General features: G+C 47.1%; 1 protein-coding gene across 1 annotated transcript; it reads right to left on the bottom strand.

Moving 5' to 3' along the window:
* Positions 1-13687: 13687 nt before the first annotated feature.
* On the bottom strand, positions 13688-20511 carry LOC123101162 (protein FAR1-RELATED SEQUENCE 5). The gene is made up of 7 exons (XM_044522744.1): positions 20305-20511; positions 20165-20251; positions 19777-20049; positions 18795-18929; positions 16601-16651; positions 16456-16518; positions 13688-16356 (listed from the first exon to the last, which is right to left on the bottom strand). The coding sequence occupies exons 1-7, from the start codon at positions 20509-20511 to the stop codon at positions 14143-14145; spliced, it is 3030 nt and encodes a 1009-aa protein (XP_044378679.1). The 3' UTR covers positions 13688-14142.
* Positions 20512-26830: the final 6319 nt, after the last annotated feature.

The raw sequence follows: 26830 nt of genomic DNA, 5'->3' as shown, positions 1-26830 counted from the left end.
CCACTTGGCGCGCTCTCAGCCATTCATCACGTGTCACGCTCTGAACACTCTCTTCGGATTTTGTTTTTTTATTTTTTCGCACGCGTTTTCGGCTTTTTAAATGGTTTTTTTTCTGGATTTTTTTCGACATTTTGGTTTTTCCCCGGTCTTTTTTAGCTTTTCGATAAAAAAAATTGAAAAAAAAAATTTTGCGCGAAAAAACACGTTTTCTTTTTTTTTTCCTTTCACAAAAGTCACGATTTTTCTTTCACGAGAGGCACGATTGTGCTTTATCGAGAGTCACGGCCGTGCCTTTCGGAAACAAAAAAAATACGTTCTCTATTTTTTTTCTTTCGTGAGAGTCACGGTTTTGATTTCGCAAGAGGCACAGTTGTGCTTTCGCGAGAGTCACGGCCGTGCCTCTCGGAAAGGGAAAAACAAAACACGTTTTCTATTTTTTTTGTGAGAGCCACGGTTTTGCTTCCGCGAGAGGCACGGTTGTGCTAACGCGAAAGTCACGGCCGTGCCTCTCGGAAAGGGAAAAAATACGCATTTTCTAATTTTTTTTTCTTTCGCGAGAGTCACGGTTTGCTTTCGTGAGAGGCACGGTTGTGCTTTCGCGAAAGTCATGGCCGTGCCTCTCAGAAACGAAAAAAAAGCGCTTTCTTTTTTTTCCTTCCACGGGAGTCACGGTTTTGCTTCCACGAGAAGCAGGTTGTGATTTCGCGAGAGGCACGGGCGTGCCTCTTTCGGAAAGGGAAAAAACCGTGCTCCCGGTTCGGTTTTTCGCCCGGTTTTTTTCGTCCGATTTTATATGAAAAAAAAGTTCGTCAAAACCTATCAACATGGAATCTAATTTTGAAAATCTCGACGCGAGGAATCCAATGGTGAAAACAGTTCGAGATTTGGACGCATGGTTTAAGAGATAAAACGTTTTGAATAAACGAATCTACGAAAAAAAAGGAAAACTCCCAGGTTGCGACAAGTGGCGTGCTGCGTGTGCGCCAGTTGTCGCGACCTAGGAAAGTGGAGTGTTCTTTGCAACGAATACTCCTTAATTAGTGATTTCGCACTGAACCGGCCATGCTCCCAACTGTTGCACACCACCTACTTGGGCCTCGCGGCACAAGTTTGCGGCATTTCTTATTTGGCGCCACTGGCGCCAGTTAACGTGCATTTTGTTAACTGGCGCCCGTGGCGTCCGTAAATGCGCCGGCCCATCTAGAGGCCGGTTGACGATTTGTTTTTTGAAAATTCTGTGAACTTTTTTGAGATTGATGAACTTTTTAGATATTTAATGAATATTTGTCTTGAAAATGGATGAACTTTTTTTGATTTATGAACTTTTTTTCAGTTCCATGAAATTTTTCTAAAAATATATGAACTTTTTTTCAATTTCTATGAAATTTTTTCAAATTTGATTAACTTTTGCTAAATTGCATGAACTTTTTTCAATTTGAATGAACTTTTTTTCAAACTGATGAACTTTCCAAAATTTATGGACCTTTTTTAAAGATGTGAACATATTTTTTCAAATGGATGCACTTTTTTCTTTAAATCTGTAAACACTTCTTCATTTCATATTTTTAATTTCATGAAAAAATAAAAAAAACTTGAGGCAGCACGCTAGTGGGCCGGCCCATGCTACCAGCGCTACAGGCACCGGATCGGGCGCCTGCAACGCTGTATAGGAGCTCCCCAAGTTTGCACGTTGGCACGAACCATTATGTATTCTATAAAAAAACACTACGTACTAGTAAATCGGACGATTGATCCCGTAAAAGAGACCAAATTATTTCTCAGCTAGCTGAGAAAGAGCAAGACCGTTAAAGATTCCAAGAAATTAAACCAAAATCCATACGTAAATACGTAATGCATATGATAGGCTTTTAAGGAGGTTTCCTCGTACTTAAAAAAAGGGAATTTCCTCGTGGACACGTGGGTGTGCGGCTTTGAGCCGGTCCGTTCACGTCACTCCTTCTAGAACGGTCCCTTCTTAAGCCTTGTACAATGCTAGGTGCTTAGAAAAATTAATCGGATTTTCTGAAGCACCGGTGCCTATTTCTACACGAGGGACGCCTAATTTATGCAAAGTGTTTTTTACTGGTGCCGGGGATGTACAGGTGGTTCTCTCACCAATAGCATGCTGCCAGCTCAAAAGGTGTACATTTGTATTCCCCCCTTCTATCTATTTAAGTCACCGTATTTCATCAGACCGGGTCCATCATGCACATGCAAAGGACGCATGCATGGTCCTGCTTTTCTCTTTTTACTGCTCATGGTACATACTATAACATGCATGTCTCTGACATTATCTCTCCTCTCTCCATCTCTAAATCCATCACTTTTAATTCCCTTTTCACCATTTTAGATTGTTCATATCTTCAAAACAAAAATTTTGTTTTTGAAACTTTGTATATATTTGAACTCCTGGAGCTTTAGAATAAGACCAATCTTGAATACATTCAAACATATTTAAATTTCAACATTTGAAATGAGTGAAATCAGCTTTCTAAAAATAGTGAAATGTGATCTTTGAATTGGGTGAGACCATTTTTTTCAAAAATGAATGAAATATGTTTTACAAAACAAGTGATTTTTTAATTGAGTCAAATAAGTGTTTTCAAATATTTGAAATCAGTTATTTGCTTTGAGTGAAATCACCTTTCTAAAAATAGTGAAATATGAGCTTTGAATTGGGTGAGCCAATTTTTAAAAATGAGTGAAATATGTTTTTCATACACATGACACACTTTGGGTGTGAAATACATGAAACTTCTTATTTCAGAATTTTAAACTAGTCATGTAAAACATGTCAAACTAATTATTTCGAACATTTTTTGAATGAGTGAAATATGTTTTACGAAACAAGTGAAATTGTTTTTTGAATAAATATTTTTTGAATTGAATCAAATAAGTTTTTGGAAATATTTGAAATCAGTTATTTGCTTTGAGTGAAATCAACTTTCTTAAAATAGTGAAATATGATCTTTGAATTGGGTGAGAGCAATTTTTTAAAATGAGTGAAATATGTTTTTCATACACATGACACATTTTTGGGTGTGAAATACGTGAAACTTGTTATTTCAGAATTTCTAAACGAGTGAAATCAGTTTTTCGCACTGACTGAAATCCATTTCGAACTGAAGTATGAAAATGAGTGAAATATGTTTTCTCAATTTAGTGAAATTATTTTTCTAAAATGAGTGACATCAATTTTTTCATATGAGTGAAATCATTGTTTTAACATTGTGAAATGACTAAAATCAGTTTTACAAAATTAGTGTAGCCAGTTCTTTGACACAAATGTAATATGTGTTTTCAAATATGTGAAATCGGTGTTTAAATTTAGTTAAATTTGTTGTTTTACACAATCGTAATGCATTTTCTAAAAGGAGTAAAATTGTTTATGTAAATGAGTGAAATATGTTTTTCGGAATAACTGAGATCAGTGTTTCAAAATGAGTGAATTTAGTTTTTTGAAATGGGTGAAATCACCTTTTCGAAATGAGCGAAACCAATTCTTTTAAATGACTTAAGTATGTGTTTTGATACGAGTGAAATCAGTGTTTTTAAATGAATAAAAGTAGTTTTCAAAAATGAGTTAAACCAGTTTTTAAAATAAAGTGAAACGAGTTTTTTTAAATGAGTTACATCCTTTTTTTTTAATACCAAAGCGAATGAAACGGTAAAATTCAAACTACCCTAAAATATATTGAATATTGGTCTTGTTTTAAAGATCTTGTCTTTAGGAATTCGAATATATAAAAAGATTTAAAAATAATTCATTTATTAAAAAGATATCAATAATTTAATAGCTAACAAGAAAGTAAAATGTTGCTACTATAGGTTGAGTGGTCCGGGAGTACACATGCATGACCAGATGGAAAGGTTGTGGGGCATGTTCACGTAATAGTGAGGTGGTGTCAGACTTGTATAAAGATGTATTTCACCCCACAAAAGATTTTTTAGTTTATTACTTAAAAAACAGTGTGCATCTTGATGTTGACATGGACGATGAATGCTTCACCGGTACATCCCGATTCCGATAAATTTACTTATTCGGCCTAATTTATGCGTCTATCATGTATAAATAAGCATCGGTGCTTAAAAAAGGTCTGGTTTATTTTTTGAAGCACCTCCTCTAAGCATCTTACATTATACAAGGCCTTGCAGGCTACCATCTGCGCTCCCCCTCCGTCCCGTCGTCCGCCTTCCCCATCCGCCATTTGCCGCTTCCCTTCCTTCCCTTCACAGCGTGTTTGGTCGAGAGAATTATAGATGGGGAATGGGAGTTGAGGGGTAAGGAGATTAAAAGTCCACTGTTTGATTAGAGGGAATGGGAGTTTAAGTGGGAAAGGGACTGGGAGTTGAGGAAGCCAATTCCCATTGATTTCTTTTCAGGGGATACTCTATTAATTCGTGAGATGAGTTTTATCCCATGCCAATTTCCATCATACGCCAAACAAGGGAATGGGACTAAAAATTTACTTCTCATGCCTAATCCCTTCATAAGCATCCTTGTACAAACTTTCATTCCTCTACCCGAGTGTTTACCAAATAGGCTGTCAGGTTCAGGTATGGATCTTTCCGTCGGAATCGAATAAGCCCCATGCCGCTTTCTTGCTCCACCTGATGAATACGCTCGTCGTAACCCTAACTAGTTGTTCCGCTTTGCAACCATCGGATCCCAAACTCCCAATCAGAAGCTGCAGAACAGAATTAAAAACAAGCATCAACCATAATCCACAAGGACTAATCTTTAGATATCACAGCTTCTGATCGTCCCTCCTTCCTGCATTGTTAATTTCTCGACCTCGTTCCTTGTGCCATCTATGCCAGGTCACAAATCAAGGAAGATATGCAGTGTGAGACAGGCGCACGCTCCAGCAGAAAACCATGGTTCTCCAAAAAAAAAATACCACTCCTTCCTTTTTTCCCTGCACACCTTTATATATAACCACACTCGTGTCTGTGTTGTACGATCAATGCTCCCTGAGCTGGACCAGGAGATTTGCATCTGGATCAACTCCATATTTCCAACCCCGATGAAGAGGACGAACCTGACAGCCCAAGTGAAGGAGTCTGGTGTCGATCACTTCGTTCGATGAGGGTGAGGGTGATTTGCTATTTATCTTTGCTTGCTTAGTTGCTTCCATACATCATGAATTCAGGATTGCAAATTTTAAGGATTACCTACTTGTGTTTGTGCAGGTGGTTCCACACATTTTGCATGCACAGGCATAGTTATTGGCTACACCAAAACGACAGCAAATCTTCTGGCTTCATTAAACTTGTTTAGGTCTAGAGATGGTGACAGAGAGATCACTGAAAAAATGGAGGTCGGTACCGCGAGATTTTCCATACAACCCCTTGCTTGCTCATTTCAGATTAAGGGCAGTAATCATGTTTGTTGACGCGCTGTATATTCTGTTTTTTTAGAAAAGAAGGATGATCCCCGGCCTCTGCATCTGGGAGATGCATACGGCCACTTTATTGATTATTCTTGAGGACCTTACAAAGTGCTATAACAATAAACTTGAATCCACCGTCTAGGCAACACATGCCGCTACTCCTATTTATATGATGAAGGGGTGCTAGCTGGGCCACTACCCAGACCACTCACCTAATCCTAACATCGAAAGCCGGAATCCCCGGCCTAGCCACATACCGGGTCTGGGGTATAAACCGGTCTGACGCACTCACAGGTGTCGTCTCCACCATCTTCCACTGGTTCATCCCAAGCAGATTGAGGTGCCAACCTTGGCAGGCTCCTCCGCCATCAACGCCACCATAACGTCAAATGACGACCACCACCTACGCTAGGACATCTCCAAGCATACAAACGACACAAAAACGAACAACAAGAAAAGCCCAAAAGATACAAGGGGGCACTCTGAACTTACAACACATCGGAGAGCTAGTTACAAGAGGTACTAAGAAAGGGCACTACTAGCATAAACCGATGACCGCAACCCTCGGGCGCTGTATATTCTGCTAACCGTTATGTATGTATATATGTTTGTTGACGCGCTGCTTCATTGCTTGCGGGTTTCTTGGACGATGAAGGTCTGCTTCTCCGTGGACTGCCGTCGCGCCCTCTGCTTCACTGGGCGTACGTTGGGGCACACCTTCAAGTGATGCTCAATCACTCCTCTTGGGACCCCTACCAGCTGATCGGGTTCCCATGCGAATACTTCCTTGTTGCGCGAAAGAACTTCGCCAGTGCCTCCTCTTGATCAAGGTCGAGGTTGGCGCCTATGGTGAAGGTGGCTCTTGAGGACCCATCTTCCTTGACCGGCACCTGCTTGATTTCTGCCCAGTCTTGAGTGAAAAACTGCTTCTTCTTGGTCGGTGTGGCCGCCTTAGCTCCGGAGGTACCCGCATCGGCCGGTTGCGCTGCCGCGACGGTCTTGAGGGCAAGCTTGAGTGCCACCAGAGCCTCCTTGGTATCCCCCACTATGGTGAGGACGTCCTTGGTCCCAGGCATCTTCATGAGGTTGTAGGCCGGATGGGTCGCCGCCATGAACTGAGCCAGAGCCGGGTACCCAAGGATAGTGTTGTACGGGAGGCCGATTTGGGCGACGCCGAAGTCGATCAGCACAGTACGGTAGTTGTCGCGGGTGCCGAAGGTCACAGGAAGACAGATCTGCCCCAGGGGGCTGGAGGAGCTGCCTCCGATGACGGAGAAGGGCTTGCTGGGGCGGAGCCACTCGAGTGGTACGTGAAGGAGGCTGAAGGCCTCCACCGAGAGCATGTTGAGGCCGGCGCCGCCGTCGATGAGGGTCTTGGTGACGGCTACATGGCAGATGGTGGGCGTGCAAAGCATAGGGAGCACGCCCGAGCCGGCGGTGGTGATGGGATGATCTTCTGACCTGAAGGTTAGGTCGGCCTTGGGCGCCACCTAGCCCGAAGGAGCCCCCTGCCGCACGGAAGCGGCGCCGATCTGACGAAAGAACGGCTTTGCGTGACGGCCCGAGGGCGGTGCCTGCGAGCCGCCGAGGAGGGCTGCGACTGCATGAGCACCGGTGCCGCGAAGCGCGCGGCGAAGAGACCACGCAACTCCTCCCAGGATGCCACCGTGAATCCGGGGAGGTTCAGCAGCCAGGCGCGCGACACGCCAATGAGGGCCATGGGAAGCCAGTTGGCCATAACCTTGTCGTCGCCCCGAGCCTTAAGGACGGCCTCCTTGTACGCCAGCAGGAAAGCCACCGGGTCTGCCGCGCCATCGTAGCGCGGTGGCATCTCCGGCTTGAACTTGGGCGGCCACTGCACCTGTCGCAAGGCGGGGGCCAAGGCTCGGAGCCCCCTGGCCTCGCCGCTAGCATCAGTCGTCGGAGCGGGAAGCACGACGCTTGCCATGGAGGTGAAGCGCGGTGGTGGCGAAGCGCAAATCGACGAAAGGAAACTCCGGCGCACCCCTACCTGGCGCGTCAAATGTCGGATTTCGGGTTCCGGCAAAACCCTTGAGGTTCGAACACTGGGGTGCGCGTGAAAATTTCCCCTACCTAATCAGCCCCTCAACCTCGCCGCGATCTCAAAGCCTAGCTCGACGAACTCGTAACACAAGAGACACAAGATTTATACTGGTTCGGGCCACCGTTGTGGTGTAATACCCTACTCCAGTGTGGTGTGATGGATTGCCTCTCGGGCTGAGGATGAACAGTACAAAGGAAGAACAGCCTCCTGAGGAGAGGTATTCTTGTGCTTGGTGGGTGTGGGATGAACTGAATGAGTTCGAGACGAGTTGCCTCCTACTGTGGTGGCTAGTCCTATTTATAGAGGCATTGGTCCTCTTCCATAATATTGAGCGGGAAGGGATGCCACAACGGCCAATTTGAAGGGGGACAGCTAGTACAAGCCATCCTGACTAAAGGTGGTTTTCGCCTGCCAAAGGCTCTGGTGGTGACGCCGTCTTGGGCTCCACGGTAACCTCCGTCCTACCGTCCTACTGGTCTTGGTCTTGTTGCACCGATATGAAAACCTTTGCCTCATGCATCAGTACTCCTTGCCTGCGTCTGTCTCCTTAGCACCAAAGAGGAAGCGAGGACATTGTGCGTGCTGGCGCCCGCCTGGTCTCGGTCGTCATGGCTGATGTCGTAGGAACCTCGCGAGGTTGCCTTGTCTTGATCTCTCCGCCCCTCGCGAGCCAGCCTAATGAGTCCACTCCCGAGGAGGTCTTGTGTCGTCCGTCTCGCGAGGCTTGGCCCCTCACGAGGCTTGGCCCCTCGCGATGGTCTTGGTCGTTTGCTGGTGAAGACGGGCCGTACTGGGCCGCGAGCAGAGCCACACCGGGACCCCGTTCCCAGAACGCTGACAATCATGAATTCATGATTGCAAATTTTAAGGATTACCTACTTGTGTTTGTGCAGGTGGTTCCATACATTTTGCATGCACAGGCATAGTTATTGGCTACACCAAAACGACAGCAAATCTTCTGGCTTCATTAAACTTGTTTAGGTCTAGTGATGGTGGCAGAGAGATCACTGAAAAAATGGAGGTCGGTACCGCTAGATTTTTCCATACAACCCCTTGCTTGCTCATTTCAGATTAAGGGCAATCATTCTGCTAACTGTTATGTATGTATATATGTTTGTTCACTCGCTGCTTCATCGTCATATTGCAGACTAAAGTGCGCCTTCCAAATAATAATGTTGCCAATGGATATTTGCTATTCCACGATTTAAGACACAATCTTGCTGTTGTCCGTGCCTGGCCAAAAGGTGGTGGCCTTCGAACAGCGTGTCTAGATCATCATCATCAGCAGCAGCTTGAGTCTCACAGTCAAGTCGTTGCTGTCCGGCGCTGCTTCAGCTCAGGAAAGTTATTGATGGCCACGACTGCGATGTTGGCTGGCGATCCAATGGGTGCTTATCGCCAACAGGTTGCCATCTCGATCAACATGTGAACCTTACTATGTTGATTTCTCTTTTATGTACTTCTCATGGTCAATATAAATAATTGTGTCATGACATGAGTGACTTGATAATTTCCTATAATATGCACCAAATAATATATATTTTTGGCTGGAAACGTTACTCTCCTTCAGTTATGGAAACCTTAGTCTAACATGACTAGCTAATTTTTCTGCTTGACTGAGCACAACTTTATTTATTTTCTAGGCTGCTTCTGGAGGATTCCTCGTCGATTTTCTTGGGAACTTTGTTGGGTTGAACTATTGTGACAAAGAAGGGAGTGCTTTCATACCAAGGAGTACAATTCTGGAATCCGTGGCTGGGTTTCCGAAAACATATGCTAGAAAGTATGCCCTCAGTACTCCCTGAACTTATATGAGCTACATATACAGTCTTGAAGTGTGCTTACACATGTTTAGGAAATTTTATGGTGTGAATTTTCATATAATTATATATTTTTATGATTTCTATGCTGCGATTTGCATTTCCTTGTTTTCATTATCGGCACGGTACACATCACAATACATTTAGCATCTGACTCCAATCCCTCTTTTTTGCCTGCGTAGTCCATGTTTATCATTTCAGTATGTATAGTTTCGTACTTGTGCGCACATATTATATATAATCTACTTTCCCTGGACTTGCTCTTATGTATAAGCTTACCAAATTCTGCAGCAGGCTTAGGATTCAGAAAAGAACAGCTGGCCGTCGAAACACTGTCCCATGGTGGGGGGTCCAACACAGAGCAATCAATATGCCAGCACGGTTCCGGGCTTCCGGCCTCATATACCAAGTTTAGAAGGTGAGAAGAGCATACTCACTCCTTAGTTGGAAATTCATCGCTAAACTATGAACTATCTGGAAATTCATTGCCTTAGTTGTAAATTTGCAACCGCATTTGTGTGAGATAGTATGCCACTTGTTTTTTTCTTGATGCCAAAGGTCAGCATAAATATGAGTACAAAGTATAGGTGGAGATAAACAGAAAATCCCTTATTACAACGGAGAATAACACTTCTTGTGCATGGAACTAGTATATATCTCAAACAATATGTAATTTCCTTGCCAGTGCCGCAGATTTAACTAATTTTATACTATATGGTTGCACCGGTCTGTGTTAGTTTATTAATTAATACTAAATACAAGGATATGCAATATGAAAATATAACCATGTCCTGTACTACATTGCACTTTTTCAGTGATTTGAATTTATCCTGTTTGTCCCATCTTTTCAACTTTAGGCAGCTCAAGGATTAATTTCTGGGTGTCATTACTGTGATCCAGAAGGTCAATCAGGTTGGATCACTTCCAGTTGTTACTTATTTACTATTGGTAATACATAGTCATTGACTGCTTCACCTTGTGGCACCAGCACTCGGAGGCCGTTTCAAACGTTTTTCCTGTTATCATCCTCGTTGGTCGGCTGTCGGTGATAGCGGTAAGTCCCTGCTCTCAGTTTTCCAGACCGCTGTTAGTAATGCAGTTATATGGGTGATTAGTCAGTCCACCATGTTGCAGCAGTATACAAGGAGGCTGATAAAAATAGGCTAAGGTCCAGAGGTTATCCCTTCCCAGCTTTCGAAGATCGTGAGTTATTTCTTTTTCTTTAGCTGATTACTCTATTTTGCCACACTTACTATCCACTGCTCTATATATCCAGCACTTCCTCAACTGCTGTACCTTGTTTCTGCACCAGTTGGCATGCGTTTGCTTTGTAATTTTGAAGAGGAATTTGGTGAAGATATCTGGAGTTAACTCGGCAAAGAGGTTGCTTCGGAGATGTCTCAAAGTGTTGTCGCACTGGCTTCATTCAGTGGTACTGACCATATATATAATATAATAACCTCATCACTTTTTGACCTGTATTCTTTCTGCTGTTCCATTACTGACTATAATGATCTCAATTATTCTCTTGTAGGAGATACAAGGGTTTTTGCTTGCACAGGTGTATTTATAGGCTGCAATGAGTTCACCACAAGAATTCTGACTTCAGCGAGTTTGATTAGAAATCCTGATGATGAAGCTAAGATAGCTGATGACTTAACGGTCGGTACTGCTAATAATAGTTTAACCCCATAACTTACTGCTTTATTAATACAAAGCTGGTTTCTTACTAGCTTTATCGTGGCAGATTGAAGTGTGCCTTCAAGATAATCAACATGTCACAGGCACGTTGCAGCATTACGATTTACATTACAACATCTCTGTCATCAGCATCATGGGTTCTTGCTGCACTCGGAGAGTGAAAATGTATGATGAGGTACAAACTGAACCTCAAGGGGAAGTGGTAGCCGTAGGGCGCTTCTACGAATCAAGCAAATTAATGGCTGCAGGTGGGACTTTGATTGACAAGCCAAGTCTGCTGCCCCGCCGTCGCGTTCGATGCCGCCCCGGGAGGCATTTTTTTCGCCTCCTGGGAGGTGGAGGCGGCATGGCATGCCCAAGTCTGCTGCCCCGCCGTCGCGTTCGATGCCGCCCCGGCCACGCAGAGGCGGGCGTGAGCTCCGCCCCGACCACGGGCGCGGGCAAGCTCCGCCACGCACAGGCGGGCGCGGGCACGGCAAGCTCCGCGTCTGCTCTGCTCCGCGCGTCCGCCCTCGAGCGCGGCTCCGCTCCCGCTCTGCCGCGCCGATCCGGCCGTCCCCGCTCGCGCGCTGCTCCGCCCCGCGCATCGCCCAGCCGCGCCGGAGAGGCCGTTCCTGACGACGTTGCCGCGCGCGTCGCAGGCCACGTCGGACCACCGTCACGGGCTCGCGTCCGACTTCCTCCACGTCTCCAGCGCGGTCCCGCCCATGCCATTCGTGAGCGACCGCGCCCATCGCAGCAGCGCCTCGCCCTGATCGTTGATGGCGTGGGCGCGCGGCGGGACACAACGCCGCGCGAGGAGCAACCAGGCACCGCGCCGGTCGTGTGCTCGCGCGCCTCCGGCGCCGAGCCGCCCGAGCGGAGCACCTCGACGAGCACCGGCACGGCGCCCGCGCGGACGATGCACGGCGCCCAAGCGGAGCACCTCGACGAGCGTCGTCCGGCCCCGCCTACGCCATGAGGATGGAACCCAGGAGGCAGCGCGACGGCCGGAGACGAGGCCATGCTTCGGGGAGGCGGCGCGACGGCCGGAGACGAGGCCATGCTTCGGGGAGGCGGCGCGACGGCCGGAGACGAGGCCATGGTTCGGGGAAGCAGCGGACGCTAGCGAAGTGCGGGGCTGGGGGCAGCGGCGGCGCTAAGAGGACGCGGGCCGGCGTGGGCGGAGGCGCGGCGAGGCGTGCCGGAGCGCGGGGCTGGGAAGGAGGAGGGGTCGGAGGAGAGGGGCGCGGCGGCTTGGGCGGCGGGGTCTCAAGGGAGAGAGAGAGAGCTGCAGCTGGTGCGCTTCAAGGGAGAGAGAGAGGAGGAAGCACGTGGAGCCAGCGAGGAAAAGTCAGGGGAGAGGAGGGAGACGCTGGCAGGTGGGGCCATCGCCTAAAACGGCGAAATTAGGCCTCCGAGGAGCCCCCGGTGCGCTGGGTGTCGCATGCGGGCGCCGGCGCTGTTTTTTGCTTTTCGTGGCGAAAAACGAGCACTTGGGGCACAAGTAGGACTTTTTTGTCCGCCGGCATCCAAAAAGTGGCTTGGGAAGGGAGCCCTAGTGGAGATGCCCTTATGATGTCCACTTATAAAATTACAAAGGTGCGCCACGTGTGTGTTTTCTATTTTTTGAATTCCTTTATGTCTTACAAATATCATCTTTTTTTACTTGCTATTTTGTTTTTGTGCTAGGCTGGGATTGGAGGGCCTATTGTTGATTGTTTTGGGAATTTTATTGGCATGGACTTCTACAGCTTGAAAGAAACTCCGTACCTGCCCAGAAGTATAATCCTGGAAGTCTTGAAGAATTTTGATGCAAAGTATGTTAGTTCTATGAGTACTGTTATTGAACATATTGTTTTAATTGTAATTCTTAACAGATGGCCTGTCCCTAAGCCATGTTGGTGATATCCGTCGTGGCACGAGTGTCTCGACGAGTACCTGGGCAAAGTTCCAGATATGATTCCGTGCGGACCCCAGCCTATGTAACCCTGACAACATATCAAGCGCATGGGTTCTCTTATATATAGGGAGCGGATGAGAATTGGCATCATGTACCATGTTTTAAGTTTCTTATAGATGAGAATTAGCATTCTGTACTATATTACATAATGCAACCAGTGTGCAATATGATTTTTTCAAGTTGTAGAAATAATAATATTTCATGACTACCGCCATGTTTTTCAAGTTGTATCGCCATGTTTTTTCAAGTTGTATCACTGCACACATGTCAAATGTTTCTTGCATTGGAGCTCCCACATATCGCGCACGCGTGTGTGTATAAAGGTAAAAAGAAGCACATGTATGTGTATTATTTCATTGGTTTCAAGATGAACATGTCCCTTTGAAGAAGCACATCTGCGGCACACTTTTTTACAGAATGCACATAGGCATGGTATCACTTTTTTTTAGGGAAAACTTTGTTTTTGCTACTTTAGCTTTTAAAGGTGCAGAACCCATCCAGGCTACATCACCACGTTATGCACGCAACCACCACACACCCACATGGCTTAAACAACAACGCCTCAGAGAAGCCGTGCAAATCGCCGCGTAGCACCCTCGCCATTGCCAAAACCTTGCGTTTCTCAAGAAGTCTTGCAAGAACATAAGCTTCGGAGTTAAAAGACATAGGTGACAGAGAAGCGCGTCTGCACAATCTAATTCTGAAGGACCATGCTTGAAAATTGGACACAAGGCTTTTATCCTTTTTCAGAGCAAAGCAACCAACATGAACAACAAAAACTTTATAGCATATGACCTCACTCAAACAGGTCCAGTTGCCACAAGTCTACAAACCAGCTGACTTTGCCGATGCTTTGTAAACTAATTGACCAGAGTACGAGGAGATGGGATATGGATATTGTCCGGGAACATCGATCTCCTCGACATGAACACGGAGCTACACATGAACTGGGGAAGTAGACCTTCACGTGCATGGAGAGCTATTCATGAAGGCAAAGGATTCTTGATAATCAGTTGCCATGACATTTTCAGACGAGACCAAGTTGTATGATCAAGTGCAGCCAATCCTCCGATGAAAGTCAGTATGATTAGGCCACAGTGAACTGCTGGCACAAATGAACTCAATGAACTGCTGGCGCAAATAAACTCATAAACTCTACCACCAACACATTGACTATCGAGTTCCCCTGAATCTCTAACTTACTAACCTAGACTGGACAAGCTAGCTGGTAGTAATAATCTCCATACAGTTGTCATTGTTGCGAGGATTTTCTCCTTCTGTTGCTAGCAGTTTCTCTTGAATACTGTCGAACTCGAGCATGAATGTGTTGCATTTCGTGCCATCACTGCATATCTTCTTGCTGAGATCGGCCATTTTGCTCATCAACATTTCATATCTCGCTGTGCTGTCTGCTTTCTCTAGGCATTTCTCTGTGTACTGCTTTGCCTTCTCTTCCTTGAATTTGTCGGTCCATCTGGGGACGATGTATTGCGCGGGTATTTCGTTGATTCCAAGCTGCGTGAAAAGCCTGAATATGTGGCAGCACAGTAATCTATCTCTGGCAAACTTTGCACATTGGCATATGAATGTGTTGCTGACAGGATCAACAAACACTTCGAAGGCATTTCTATCAAACTCTGGGTTCTCGTAGTTGAAAACCCTCTCCAGTCGGTACACAGACCCTTTCTTTACCACGTGCACGTCGAACGCCGTAGAATGGAGTAGTTCTCTCTGCACTTTCAGGAATATCTGCCTGGTGTAAATAGTAGATGCATGCTTTTCTATTGGCTGCAATGAGAAGCATGAAGGTAGAGTTCCTGCTTGCCGTCTATCTTCGTCATCCGTTTTTAGTGTCGTCTTCTGTATCTCCTCGTATCTTTCGATGAACTTCTCTATCCTGTCCTTTGGAAGCACATAGTTTCTGAATAATACGATGTTCATACCTTCACTACGTCCAAGTGATTCGGCAAATGGATAGAAATCTTGTCTGAAATAAACAGGCGCCCAGATTTTCCTTATCCGCCACATGAATTGTAGGTACTCATTTTTACTTGCATCATATCTCTCAATAAGTGAACTCCATCCTTCTTCAAATTCCATTTCCGTCAGTGAGTTGTCAACTAAGCTATCCAGCTCTAATTTTATGTTGCCTCTTGCTGCCATGAAGGCTGCTATCCTTTCATGTGCTTTACCCATTACATCACATTTCCAAAACCTGAGCCTTACCTGTGGCAGGACCTCTGCAATAGCTCTTCCTAGGGGTTCATCCTGGTTTGTAATGATTGATCCTGATATTTTTCCTCCCATCACTTGCAAAAGTGTTTGGAACATCCATTTAAAGGTTTCAGCTTTCCCATCGCGTAGCAGGGCGCATCCTAACAAGAGAGTTCTCCCATGGTTATTTATCCCAATAATGGTAGCAACAGGCAAATTATGCCTATTTGTGGTGTAAGTTGTATCAACCGAGATGAAATCTCCAAAAATATCATAATCCATCCTTGACCTTGCATCAGTCCAGAAAATACTGCGGACTATGTTGTCTTCATCTGTTTGCTTGATGTAGAAAAAACTTGGGTTCCGCAGCTCCAATTCTTTGAAGTGCTTCAACGCACTTTCAACATCTGAGTTTTCTGTTTTCCGTTGTTCTGTACACTGTAAACTGATTGGATCTTTTTTCTTGGATGGTATGTTTTCAGAACTGCTTCTCACAGAACTGACTGGATCTTGTTTCTTGAATGATATATTTCCAAAACTACTTCTCATTCTCCTAAAAATCCTCAGAATTTTATTGGGAGGTATCTTACTTTGCTGCAGAACTTTTAGAAACGACTTTTCCTCACTTGACATGTGTTTCTGGCTCAGGAAAAATCTTGCGAGGGAAGGGTTTGGAGATAGCGGATGGTTGTGCTCATTCCGAACAGTTGCGAACTCCCATTGTCCCTTAGTGAGCTTCACTATCACCTTTGCTTGGCAATTTGTCCTCTCAAAGGAATTTATTTTCCTCTTCCTGTTTGGGTTCCGAGCTGGTGTTGATTTGCCACTCCTGTTGCACTCTATGTGATACTTCTTTCTCCTGTAATTTGAATTTCGCTTTGCCACAAAACCAGTCAAGAGAGCATAAGTACTATAGAACCCGTTTGCATCTTCGAGGGTTTGAAACTTCATTCCAGGTTCTGGTTTTCTTGCAGCCTCCAATTCCTCAAATTTAGGATAAAAGTATTTCCCTAGTTCACTGTCTGAGTCACTCCCTGAGCTGCTGTCTGAATCACTTTCACTGGGGTTCCTGTTTACCATTTCATTGTTTTCCACATTATCGTGTAGTTGGTTCTGTTCTTTGGCTTGCTGCAGTGAATGGTCGACTGAGTTGGTTTCTTTATCCGCTTCATCTGCTAATATTCCATCTGTATTCTTTTCAATACTATCTGAAGATAGTTCCTGCATGACAATGAATACTTTATGCTAAGGTACTGCAGAATATCATATTGAAATGTCCATACATAAGTGACATAATTATGTTCTGTTTGATCTGCATACCTCATAACTATCACCGGTTGGTTGTGGTCTTTCTTCTGTCATTGATTGTTTCCCAACAGGTTCCTGCATTAGGTATTATTTGTTTCTGATAAATACCAGGCGTGAAGTCATTCTAAGAAATGGTAAAGCTGCTAACTTAAAGTACCTTGCTCAATTCACTTGCAGATGACATTGTTTCCGCAGCATTTTTACTGGCCTGCAAAACAGTGTGAAATACAGTCACCATGTAGTTGTGATAACCTTCGTTGCCAATTTCTCCATATTCTATATATATACTAATTACAGCCTCCCAAGAAATACACGTACTAATAATTGGAGAAAAAGGAAAATATCTGACATTATATCTGTGAGATGGGACCAGTTAGAAGAGCATCTGCAGCCAGGCTCCTCAAAGGGCCCCTATTACTGGACATCAGCCCTATTACTGGACATCAGCATGCTGATGCCAAGTCCGAGGGAGAGGATGGTGAGGAGACAGGACACGAGCGCGCTGATGTGTAACCCAAAGCTTTTGATCACTGGTCACGGGGACGTACTCGGGCGGGTGCGTCGGCCAAAGGGCGTGGTCCGCAGCCGGAGCCGGGATCACGCAGCTCATCGACGAGGCCCGCCAGGATGCCATGGCTGGCCACGTGCATGACGCTCCAGTCGGCCGCGTCGCGCAGATGGCGGCCACGTAGGCGGCACTAGCGAAGGAGTTTGGATAGGACATTGCAGGCATCGAAACCGGCCACGTCGACTCCGGGAATCTACGGAGAGCCAGAGGAACCACCTAGTCATAGGCATCACCCAGGCCTTGGCGCAGCTGGCGCTCCTCCTCCGGCCACACGTACTCCGCCGGGATCGCTGCCAGGCTTAAACACGTGCCATTGTAGTTCTACTTGGTCCATGGAGCGAGCTTGATGAATGGAATGGATTAATAAGCTGCATATGCATGTGCATTCATACATGTGGAGCCCAACGAACTCCATGGAAGCTGGCCGTCGCATACACTTTGGTCGAGAGACTGGATTCTGTCCACAGATTGAAACGGTTTGAGACCGATTTGTTTGTGTCCAGACCAAACCAGTCTGATCCAATAGTTTATAAATCCAAACCACACCAGATTGCTTTACATTCTCAGCCCATTTAAACCGACCAAACACAATCCAATAGGAAAACCAACCGGAAACTAAAGCTTCAACCCAAACTATTCCCAGGTTTAATACCCGCACACTAAAAAGCACGGATACGGGAACACGGACACGGCGACATGCATACGGGGACATGGGATACAGCATTTTCCAAAAACAGCCCATCGGACACGGCAAGTATATATAAAAAATATGCCATGTAATATAGAGTTAAGAGGAAAAAATAACGAGAAAGAGATCGCCCCATTCAGCAGTACTGGGCCACAAAGAAGATGATCCATTAGTAGTTAGGCCGGCCCAGCTAGTGCCATTTCAAGAGCAACTGGATGCTACAGATTAATCTGCACCGTCAAAACTCAAGCCCTATCTCTCTCTGCCCTAACGCTTTGACCAAGACGCCACTCTCCTCCCAGCGATGGATCTCTCATCTACCCCACAGCAGCTCTCGCCACCGCCCTCCTCCCAGCGTGCTCCTCTTGCAGCAGCAGCAGCGGCGGTGGCCAGCGCTGCAGCGGGGGATGCAGCAGCAGCAGCACCGCGGTGGCGAGGGCGCAGCAGCACGGCGGCGAGGGCGCAGCAGCAGCAGCGCGGCGGCGGGAGGGTGCTCCAGATCCAGCATTGCCTCGTGTCCCAGCCGTGTCCTCCCTTTTCTTTCTTTCTTTTAATTCCTAATATGGGAAATACGGCGGGATACGCGTATCCCCGGGTGTCCGAGCGTGTCCCCGTGTCCAGCCGTGCCCTCCCTTTTCTTTCTTTCTTTTAATTCCTAATATGGGAAATACGGCGGGATACACGTATCCCCGCGTGTCCGAGCGTGTCCCCGTGTCCAGCCATGTCAGCACCGGGACTCGGCAACTTCTGCCGTGTCCATGCTTTGTAGCCCGCACACACTGAAGACTAACTAGGTGCCTACTGGAAACTAGGGTAGCGGTGAGATTACGAAGATGCTCTATGTGCATCGCTGTGAAACGTGAGTGTGTTGCTGCTACCAGAAGAAAAATCTTGTGAATAGGTAAACCAACTACTTAAAATATCTACTTAACGCATTAAAATTTCTGCAAAAAAAAAGCTTTTTGGGTTCAAATAAACCAGGACATTTATCATTGTGTTAATTAGATAAACTAGGTTGTGCACTTACGGGTTGGCCACTAGCGTCATTAACCAACTGGCCCACAAAAACACTAAACAGATATGTTCAAGCGGTACCTTTTTCCTATGCAACTCTGGTACAGAGGAACCTTCATCATCAGCTACACGGCATGTCCTTCTCTTTTTTGTGGAATTGTCTGCGGTTTCTGCTCCTGGCTTGTCCAACTCTGTAACCATTCCTGTCATAATAAACTGTAATAATTCCATTAATTGTACTGTACTAGCAAAACACCCATGGGTTGTTATGTAATAATATAGATATTTCTACTGTCGTTGACCCACTAATAGTTCTTTTTACAAACACAGATGCCAAAAGCTTCATGTGGGTTTTAGGAATTAGGACTACGTCGTGGCAAACATAAATGTCTTTCTCCCTGGCTCCCCTTTCCACAACACCTGTGCATCCTACTCCTTCCTACCTGCCATACATCTCCTTCTCCGCCCTCATCTCGCCAGAAGACAAGTACTGACATACATGTGCGATTTATTAAGAAGATGCAACTTTCTCATTTCCACGCCGCTACAAACATTCAGCGTGTTGTCTGCCTTGATTTATAAAGAAATTCATCTCTTCTCTGCTTTCTTGGTCATGCCAATCATGAGCCAAAAAGGCATAATATAGCTCCCAGCAAATTAAAGTGAGGCTCTGTCTGATTTTAGAAACAAAAGAACAAGGAATAGCTGCTACAAGAGTCCATCTTCTTAATCCAACAAACAAGGGAGAAATGTTGCATGGGAGCATCGTTTAATTTAGTACTAGTCAGGACAAGCAACAAACAGGGCACGTCTAGTGAGTAGAATAGAAATCCCCGTTCTTGGAACGACATCTAATACGTTCTTGCTGAACTTCAGCCAGCGAGTTATTTCGCAAATCTAGTAATGTTAAAATGGCATTTTCATAAAATTCAGAAAGTCACCAGACAAAAATCTAGATATAAAATCACATATTCACATGTCAATTTAAGGGTTCAGACCAACACATACAAAAGGGGAATTGATCAGGATTCAATCGAGAGGTGAATTGAAGATTACTACGTACTGGGGGCAGGGTCGCATGAGCCGAGAGGAGCCGCGCGCCTGTGCGGCGGGCTCGACCAGCTCCTCCGCGGCGGAGGGGCCGGAGGGGGGAGGCCGGGGACGACGGCCCGGGGGAGCAGCTACCGGAGGCGGGGGAGGGCGGGAGGGAGGGGGGCGACGCGGCAGAAGAGGCGAAGGGTAGCGCCGCGCCGGCGGCGGCGGCGTGGATGCGGATGGGAGGCGGCGCGGCGTGTGTTTTGGCACAGTGTCTGGTCGAGGCGACGCCTCTCTCAGTCTAGTTTTTTTTTCCAGATAGGTAGCCGCTCTGCCGAGTAGTGGGCCTTTGGTGGATTTCTACTGGGCTGGACTACGATTGACAATGGGCAGCCGGTCCGCTGCCGATCTCGTACTCGCTTGTTGCAGCAGTCAAATGCTGGTTCCAGCAAAACAAAAACTATGCAGCAAAAATCATGGCGGCCACCCAGCACTAGCCTCTCCTGTTGCAGCAAAAAAGAAAGCTGGTTCCAGCAAAAAAAAAAAAGCAACTTACCATGGCCACCGCCGTCGCTGCCCACCACCATCCTCGCCGCTTGAAGAAAAACCACTTGCCGGTTCCAGCACCGCACCACATCGGTCGCAGCATGTCCCCCGCGTCACTGCCTGTCCCAGCCTTTTTCGCTGCTGGACGCAACAGCTTCCGCCGCGGGCCGGCCGCTCCACTGCCTTGCATCCACCGGCGCAGCTCACCACGCGCCATGGGTGCATCTCATCACCGGTGGTGTTGCTCTTTGTCAAAGGGGAAAAAGAGTGGTGGGGCAGCCCCAACCAATACACAGGAGAAAAAAACAAAAAGAGGAGGGGGTGGCCATGGCCGGCCGCACCGCCTCGCCGGTGGTAGCGGATCTCGTCGGGGAGGCAGGGGGCAAAGTGCAAGCGGCCGACGAAGCAGAGGAGATGAGGTTGTGCGAGACGAAAACTAAACTGGATCTCGTCCCAGTCCGGAGATAAGGTGATGGAAGGGGCGGTGGACGGGTCCCACTTGAGAAACATGCGTGCGACGCCCGCGTGCGACCGACTGAGTTTTCAGCCGACGCACCGGCCACAAACGTTTTCCATTGACAATTTGTTCCAGGTGATCGGCTTAAAAAAGTCAGCTTCTTTCTTAAAAAAAGTCAGCTAGTAAAACGAACTTGTCGGAACAGCACATATAAGTCCTCGGGATCCAAAAGTGTGGACCAAGGTCCTCGTATCTTTGTAAAGGGGTCGTAATACGGTCCTAATCCCCTCTCCTGCATGTATTGCGGTTATGTGGACCGATTTCCTTCACATTTTGTCCTTCATTTCCTTTTTTGTTCTTTCCGTTCTCGTCCTTCCTCCTTCTAACATCTCTTCCAGAGTTTCGGGTTTTTTTTTTCTTTGAGGTAATTGGCGGGAGCCTTTTATGCATACGTAAGTTTGTTCATTACAGATAATGGTCCTGATAAGATCAGGAGTCTCATTAACCCAGCATGATCCAACATAATAGTCTGCCGACCTAGCAAGAGTGTGAGCTGCCAAATTACATGACCGATTAACATTGATAAAATTACAAGATATAAACTTTGTAGCCCAGTTCTTGATATCATGGACTATTGCTCCTGTCTAATTTTGATCAAAGCCATCACGATTTTCTGCATACCTCTCTCCCAAGCAACAAATAAAGCTTGATGAAATGCCATGGCTTCTGCAACTTCAAGATTTTGGATTCGAACAAGTAGCCTCTGCTTGCCACTTGCACCATCCCCCGATGATTACGAATCACCACACCAAATCAAGCTCTTGTAGGCTGAGAAAAGATTGTTACATCCGCGTTGACAAGCATCGATCCTTCCGGCGGCCATTTTTTGTTTGACTTCAAGGGACTCACGCCTGATGGAATTGGTCTAGGAGGATGGGGTTCGGCCATCCAGGCAGTGACCACGTGCTCGATCGCCGTGTTGCTAGCGGTGCACACAACACACGTCATTGGTTTGAGCATGATGGCGCTACTCCACGAAGGCATCTCCAGCCGTTGGCTTCTCAGGAAAGGCAAAAATCGCCTCCTAGAGACGCACCGGCGCTAAATCGCGTACTGGGGGCGTGATGCCCCCCAGTCGCGGACCCCAAGGGTTTTTAAAATATTTAAATTCGGCGCAAATACAATGCAAACACATTCGAGTTCGTTCAAATTTAAACATATTTTACAAAAAAAGGAAAAACTACCGCGGGCTACCCTCGCCGTCTCCCTTGTCGCCCGCCTCGCCGCCCGCCCACGCGGTTCTACATGCCGAGGAGGCTGTAGAACCGCGTGTAGTCGTCGTCGCTCGGTCCTCGGCATGTAGAACCGCGTGTAGTCGTCGTCGCCCGGTCATCCGGTCTTCACTGCGCCGCCCGTGAGGCATCAATGGCGCAGGCTGACCGGCGCGGCAGCGCGGCAGCTTTGGCATTGATTCGCCGCGGGAAACGAGGCGATGAGGACGACGCCCGCGGCTGTTTCGCGCCAAAGCAGTTCGCCCTGGCGCCCCCGGTCGCCCCCCAGCGCGCCGGGTTCGGCCTGGGTCCGCCGGCGCTGTTTTCGGCCCAAGCCGACGAAAATCGGGCTCCTGGGGACGCGACTGGGCCGATTTTTTGGTGCCGGGGCAAAAAAAACACCTGGGGAGACCTTCCTGGGGCGCGGCTGGAGATGCCCTGAGTCTGTACCATATCTGAAAGATCGCACACAGAGTAGTTTGAGCTCATCGACAAGCTCGCGCACACACCACATGTTTGTGTCCCTCATTCTCACAGGAGCATAGTTAGGTGTGGAGACACGCATCTGCCCAGCCCCGCCCGTTCACATGATTGCTTTGCAATCCACAAAGTCACAGGATTCTGCACGAAGGCACACCAAGTTTTAGATTCGGAAATGTTAACGCCCACACGTGTGGGCGTTTGCACATCGTCCACACGCCTCCATCACCACTCATTTTGCCACGTATGAATAGATGACATCAGCAGAATTTTTTTTGGTTTTCGGCTTAAAAATGTTGTATCTCCTAAATAAAAAAGCGAACTAAAAATCCGTTTTCACCATTAAATCCGTCTCGACGAGATCTTCAAAACTAGACCCCATGTTGATATGTTTTGACGTTTTTTTTTGCCAGAAGTTGCCACGATGTTTACACTGTAGTTGCCATAGGGCTTAAACTAAAGTTGCCATGTGGCAATTTTAGTTTGTAGATCATGGCAATTTTAGTATTTTGATGATGACAACTCCAGTACTTTGACCATGAAAATTATTTTTTGTACGAACCATGGCAATTTTACGTGCATGTATCATGGCAATTTTAGTTTATGGTTCATGGCAAGTCTAGTTTCTTAATTCCTCATTTTATAAATGTCAAAATTTACTTTTAAATGTAGAAGAAAATAGCTGAAACATATCATGGCAACTTTAGTGTAAACATCATGACAATTCATATGCAATAGACATGGCAACTTTTAATCCAAAAAAATTTCATCAAAACATATCAACACGGGATCTAGTTTCGAAGATCTCATCGCGAGGGATTTAATGGTGAAAACGGATTTTCAATCGGATTTTTCGTTTAAGAGATAAAACATTTTAAAAACTGAAAATCCAAAAAGATTCCTACATGCATGCATGCGATGATGTGGCAATCTGTTTACATTAGAGACCGTGTGGTGCGTCTCCCTTCCTGCCACACGTGTGGCAGTTAGCGCGACCCTTTAGATTTTGCTATGTGAAACTTATTGATTTTGTCATTTGTCCGTACTAAGTTTCAGCACTTGAAACTTGATGAAAGTTTAAAAACTCATCGAAACATACTCAAAAGTGGTCTTATTTGAAAGCCCTTGTCACAAGAAACACGAATATACAAGCGAAATTAGACTTTTGATCCAAAAAATATTCAAACCTGAAAGCCCAAAGAAAAATAGGGTTGGTGCCCCCGCCCTTGCGTGCCACAAATCCACGTAGCAAGAAGCGTGGAATCTCAAGGGAGTTCATCATACTGTCCTCCGATGACCAACACCTGTGCACACCCCATCTGCCACGCGACGTAAAACATGACATCCAATTCATGCACTTTCTCTATTCCTAAGTTTTTCCTGTCCTACATTCCAAATGGGCCCTAAGATGTTACAAGTTGATATTTGCTTTGCATTTTCCCCATCTTTAAGGTTAAATATCTACGAAAAAGGGTTTCCCCGCTTTATATCTAAAGCAATATCGCAGTACATCCGAGAGAATGATACAAACACACACCACCCAACACCGCACACAACACACATCCAGGGCGAGATACAAGGGTGCCGGGCACCAACACACCACTCCAACTACTACAAAGCACACAAAGGATAAGCAAAGGAGCACCGCCTTGAGCCAACAGAGATCACCGAGAACGATACCTAGGAGAGGTGAGAGGCCAACGACGGAGCGAGGACTCCAAAACGGTGCCTTCAAGAAGGGCACGACCATAGCCGCCACCGTCCAATCACGCAGATCAAGTTTTCACCCGGAGTAATCCGAAGGGAGTGGGAGCACCACGACGGAGCCTGCAAGGAGGAAACGACGTCCACGGACGCCGCCACCGTCGGCCGGGAATAGGCAGGTGATGTACCCCGGTGCACCGATCCAGCTCCGCCAACCTTCCGCAACCATGCCGCCCGAGTGGCCATGACTGCCCTCCTGCACCTGAGCCGCGCAATCTGCCCAAGATCAGCAAGCTTCCCACCGCCAGGGTCACCGCCCTGCAACCGGACAGCCCCGAGAACATCAAAGGAGCAAGCTTTGGACAACACAAACCCCAACCACCGCCGGAAGCAACAACCATCCCGCCTCAAGCAACGCCGAGTCAGCGACCAGCAAGCACCGGGGTGAGGAAGCGGGAAGGGAGGAGCGGCACACGCTTGTGCCGAAGACGGGGGCACCACTTCAAGCCCCCATCCCTCCTACTGGCCTTCCCACCCGAAGCACCCGGCTTCGCCTCACCACTGCCCCTGGCACAGACCGGCGAGAGGCCACCGACGGCTGCCCATCCGACGAAGATAGGGGAAAGGGTCGCCGCCACTGTAGCCAAGGAAGGGCCCATGGACCGTCTGCCCGCGCCACACGCCGTCACCCCGTCCGGGACGAAGGCCCGGCCGAACCCCAGGACGCGTACACATTGCCACCATCGCAACCACGCCACCAGCATCGCCACCCCTAAGCACGGCAACGCCAGCCACCCACAGCCCAAGCCACACACGGCCCGCGCCATCATAGGGCAGAGCAAGCAACCGAGCCGCCACCCGCCCGCCTAGATGCGCATCATCCACCGCCGCCGCCACGCCTCCTGCTCCGCTAGCCATGGCCATGGCAGAACCAGACGCCCGTGGCCCAGGTAGCCCGCTGCCCCCGCCGCACGACGGGCCGCCGAAGCCAAATCAAGCAGATCTGGCCGGGGCCGTCCTGTGCGTCACCACCAGAGGAAGACACACCGCAGCCGCCGCACGACGAGAGGGCCCCAGGTCACTGCTGCACCGCCGCCACCCAGCACGCCCGCCGCCGCGCTGCCGGGCCCCGCACAGCCCAACGCCCTCCCGCGGCTGCGCCATCCCGTGCCAGCAACTGACCGCGAGGAAGAGGGTGAGATCCCCGCCGCCACCCACGCCGGCCGGGCTTTGGCTGCGGCGCCTCGCAGCGGCGGCGGGAGAGGGAGAGGCCAACGGGGGAGACGAGTGGCGGCGCGCTAGGGTTCCCCCGAGGACGCTCGCAGGAGTGGCTCGGGGGGGGGGGGGGGGGTGGTTCTCTTCATCTTTATGATGCACGTACACAACCATTATTCAGGGTTCTCTTTGCTTATTGTCTCATCTTTGGGGATACCTAAGCTTTGTTTTCAGTCCAAACTCCAAAACAACGTCTTCATTACATCCATATATAGCGTTCTGTCTAAAAGATTCCATATCACAATCAGTCAAGTACCGGGCGGACACGTATCTCAAGAAGTCGTATTGGACGAGAAGGTGCTTAATTTCCATCCATAACAACACCCACCTTGAACATGTACCATTGAATGATAAAATCATTCCCAGTTTTCTAATATATAGTCCCATGAAACGATGATTACTACACCCTCCGTTCCGAATTACTTGTTTTAGATTTGTCTAGATACGGAGGTATCTAGCATTAAAATGAGTCTAGATACATTCGTATCTAGACAAATCCAAGACAAGTAATTTGGAACGGAGAGAGTAATATGAATCAAAACTCTCGCCTTCTATTACCTCGGATGACAACCTCCAATCACTTCTTGGTAACTTCGAACTCAAGCTGCATGATACACCCACACCCACGTAAGAGAATGGATCTCAGAGTAAAAGTTAGCTGGCTGCTAAAGAAAAATGTGAAAGCCCAGTTTACGCAACCATGGTCAGCTAGCTAAGTCGTTCATAATTTCTCAAAAAATGCTAAATCGTTCATAAATGGTTTGGCAAGCTGGGTTTATAAAAATAGTTCAACATAACAATAGAAATAATTTAGTAAAGTAGGGTAATTAATGACAACTACGTCAAGGTTCAGTGGTTGAAAAACCGAATGTAAGAGATGACCATCACAAAGAAAGCAAGCAAGAATCAGACACGAAAAAAAACACTAGTCAAAATTATAAAAAGTCTCAGATCTTCCATTCAAGGAGGCACATCATAGTAGAACATGAATCTAATAAAAATCACTAGCTAATAGTCACTACACCACCCTAGAAAAATGAACTTACTGAATCATGTTTATTCACTGTAGCATTCCTGAACCTCACCGTACACGCGCTTTCTGTCATAGAGATTGTGGACTGGAATCTACGAGGAACAAAGCAAAATATTTGTAAATGAAAAGAAGGTTCTTTTAAATAATAAATTCCATAGTGGATATTCAGTTGTTGTATACAACCTAGACATACCTGCAGGTCCAGAATCGGATCAAGTTCCTTTTCCAGAAACTGCCAACTAATTTCAAGAAGATTGTCTTCAAACTGCTCCCAAATTGACCGAATTAGCTACAATTGACCATATTATCTAAATGA

The sequence above is a fragment of the Triticum aestivum genome, chromosome 5A (genome assembly GCF_018294505.1).
Source record: "Triticum aestivum cultivar Chinese Spring chromosome 5A, IWGSC CS RefSeq v2.1, whole genome shotgun sequence".
NCBI classification, from domain to species: Eukaryota; Viridiplantae; Streptophyta; class Magnoliopsida; order Poales; family Poaceae; genus Triticum; species Triticum aestivum.
Note: the sequence above shows the minus strand (reverse complement) of the source record. Positions and strands in the feature narration are given on the sequence as shown.

What these genes read in the sequence shown, in the direction of transcription:
- LOC123101162 (XM_044522744.1), bottom strand. Translation starts at nt 20,511, where the DNA reads ATGGCGCGTGGTGAGCTGCGCCGGTGGATGCAAGGCAGTGGAGCGGCC. An exon ending in CAGCGACGGCGGTGGCCATG is followed by an intron (nt 20,252 to 20,304) that starts GTAAGTTGCTTT and finishes TTGCTGCAACAG; the next exon opens with GAGAGGCTAGTGCTGGGTGG. An exon ending in CTCATGCGACCCTGCCCCCA is followed by an intron (nt 18,930 to 19,776) that starts GTACGTAGTAAT and finishes GAATTATTACAG; the next exon opens with TTTATTATGACAGGAATGGT.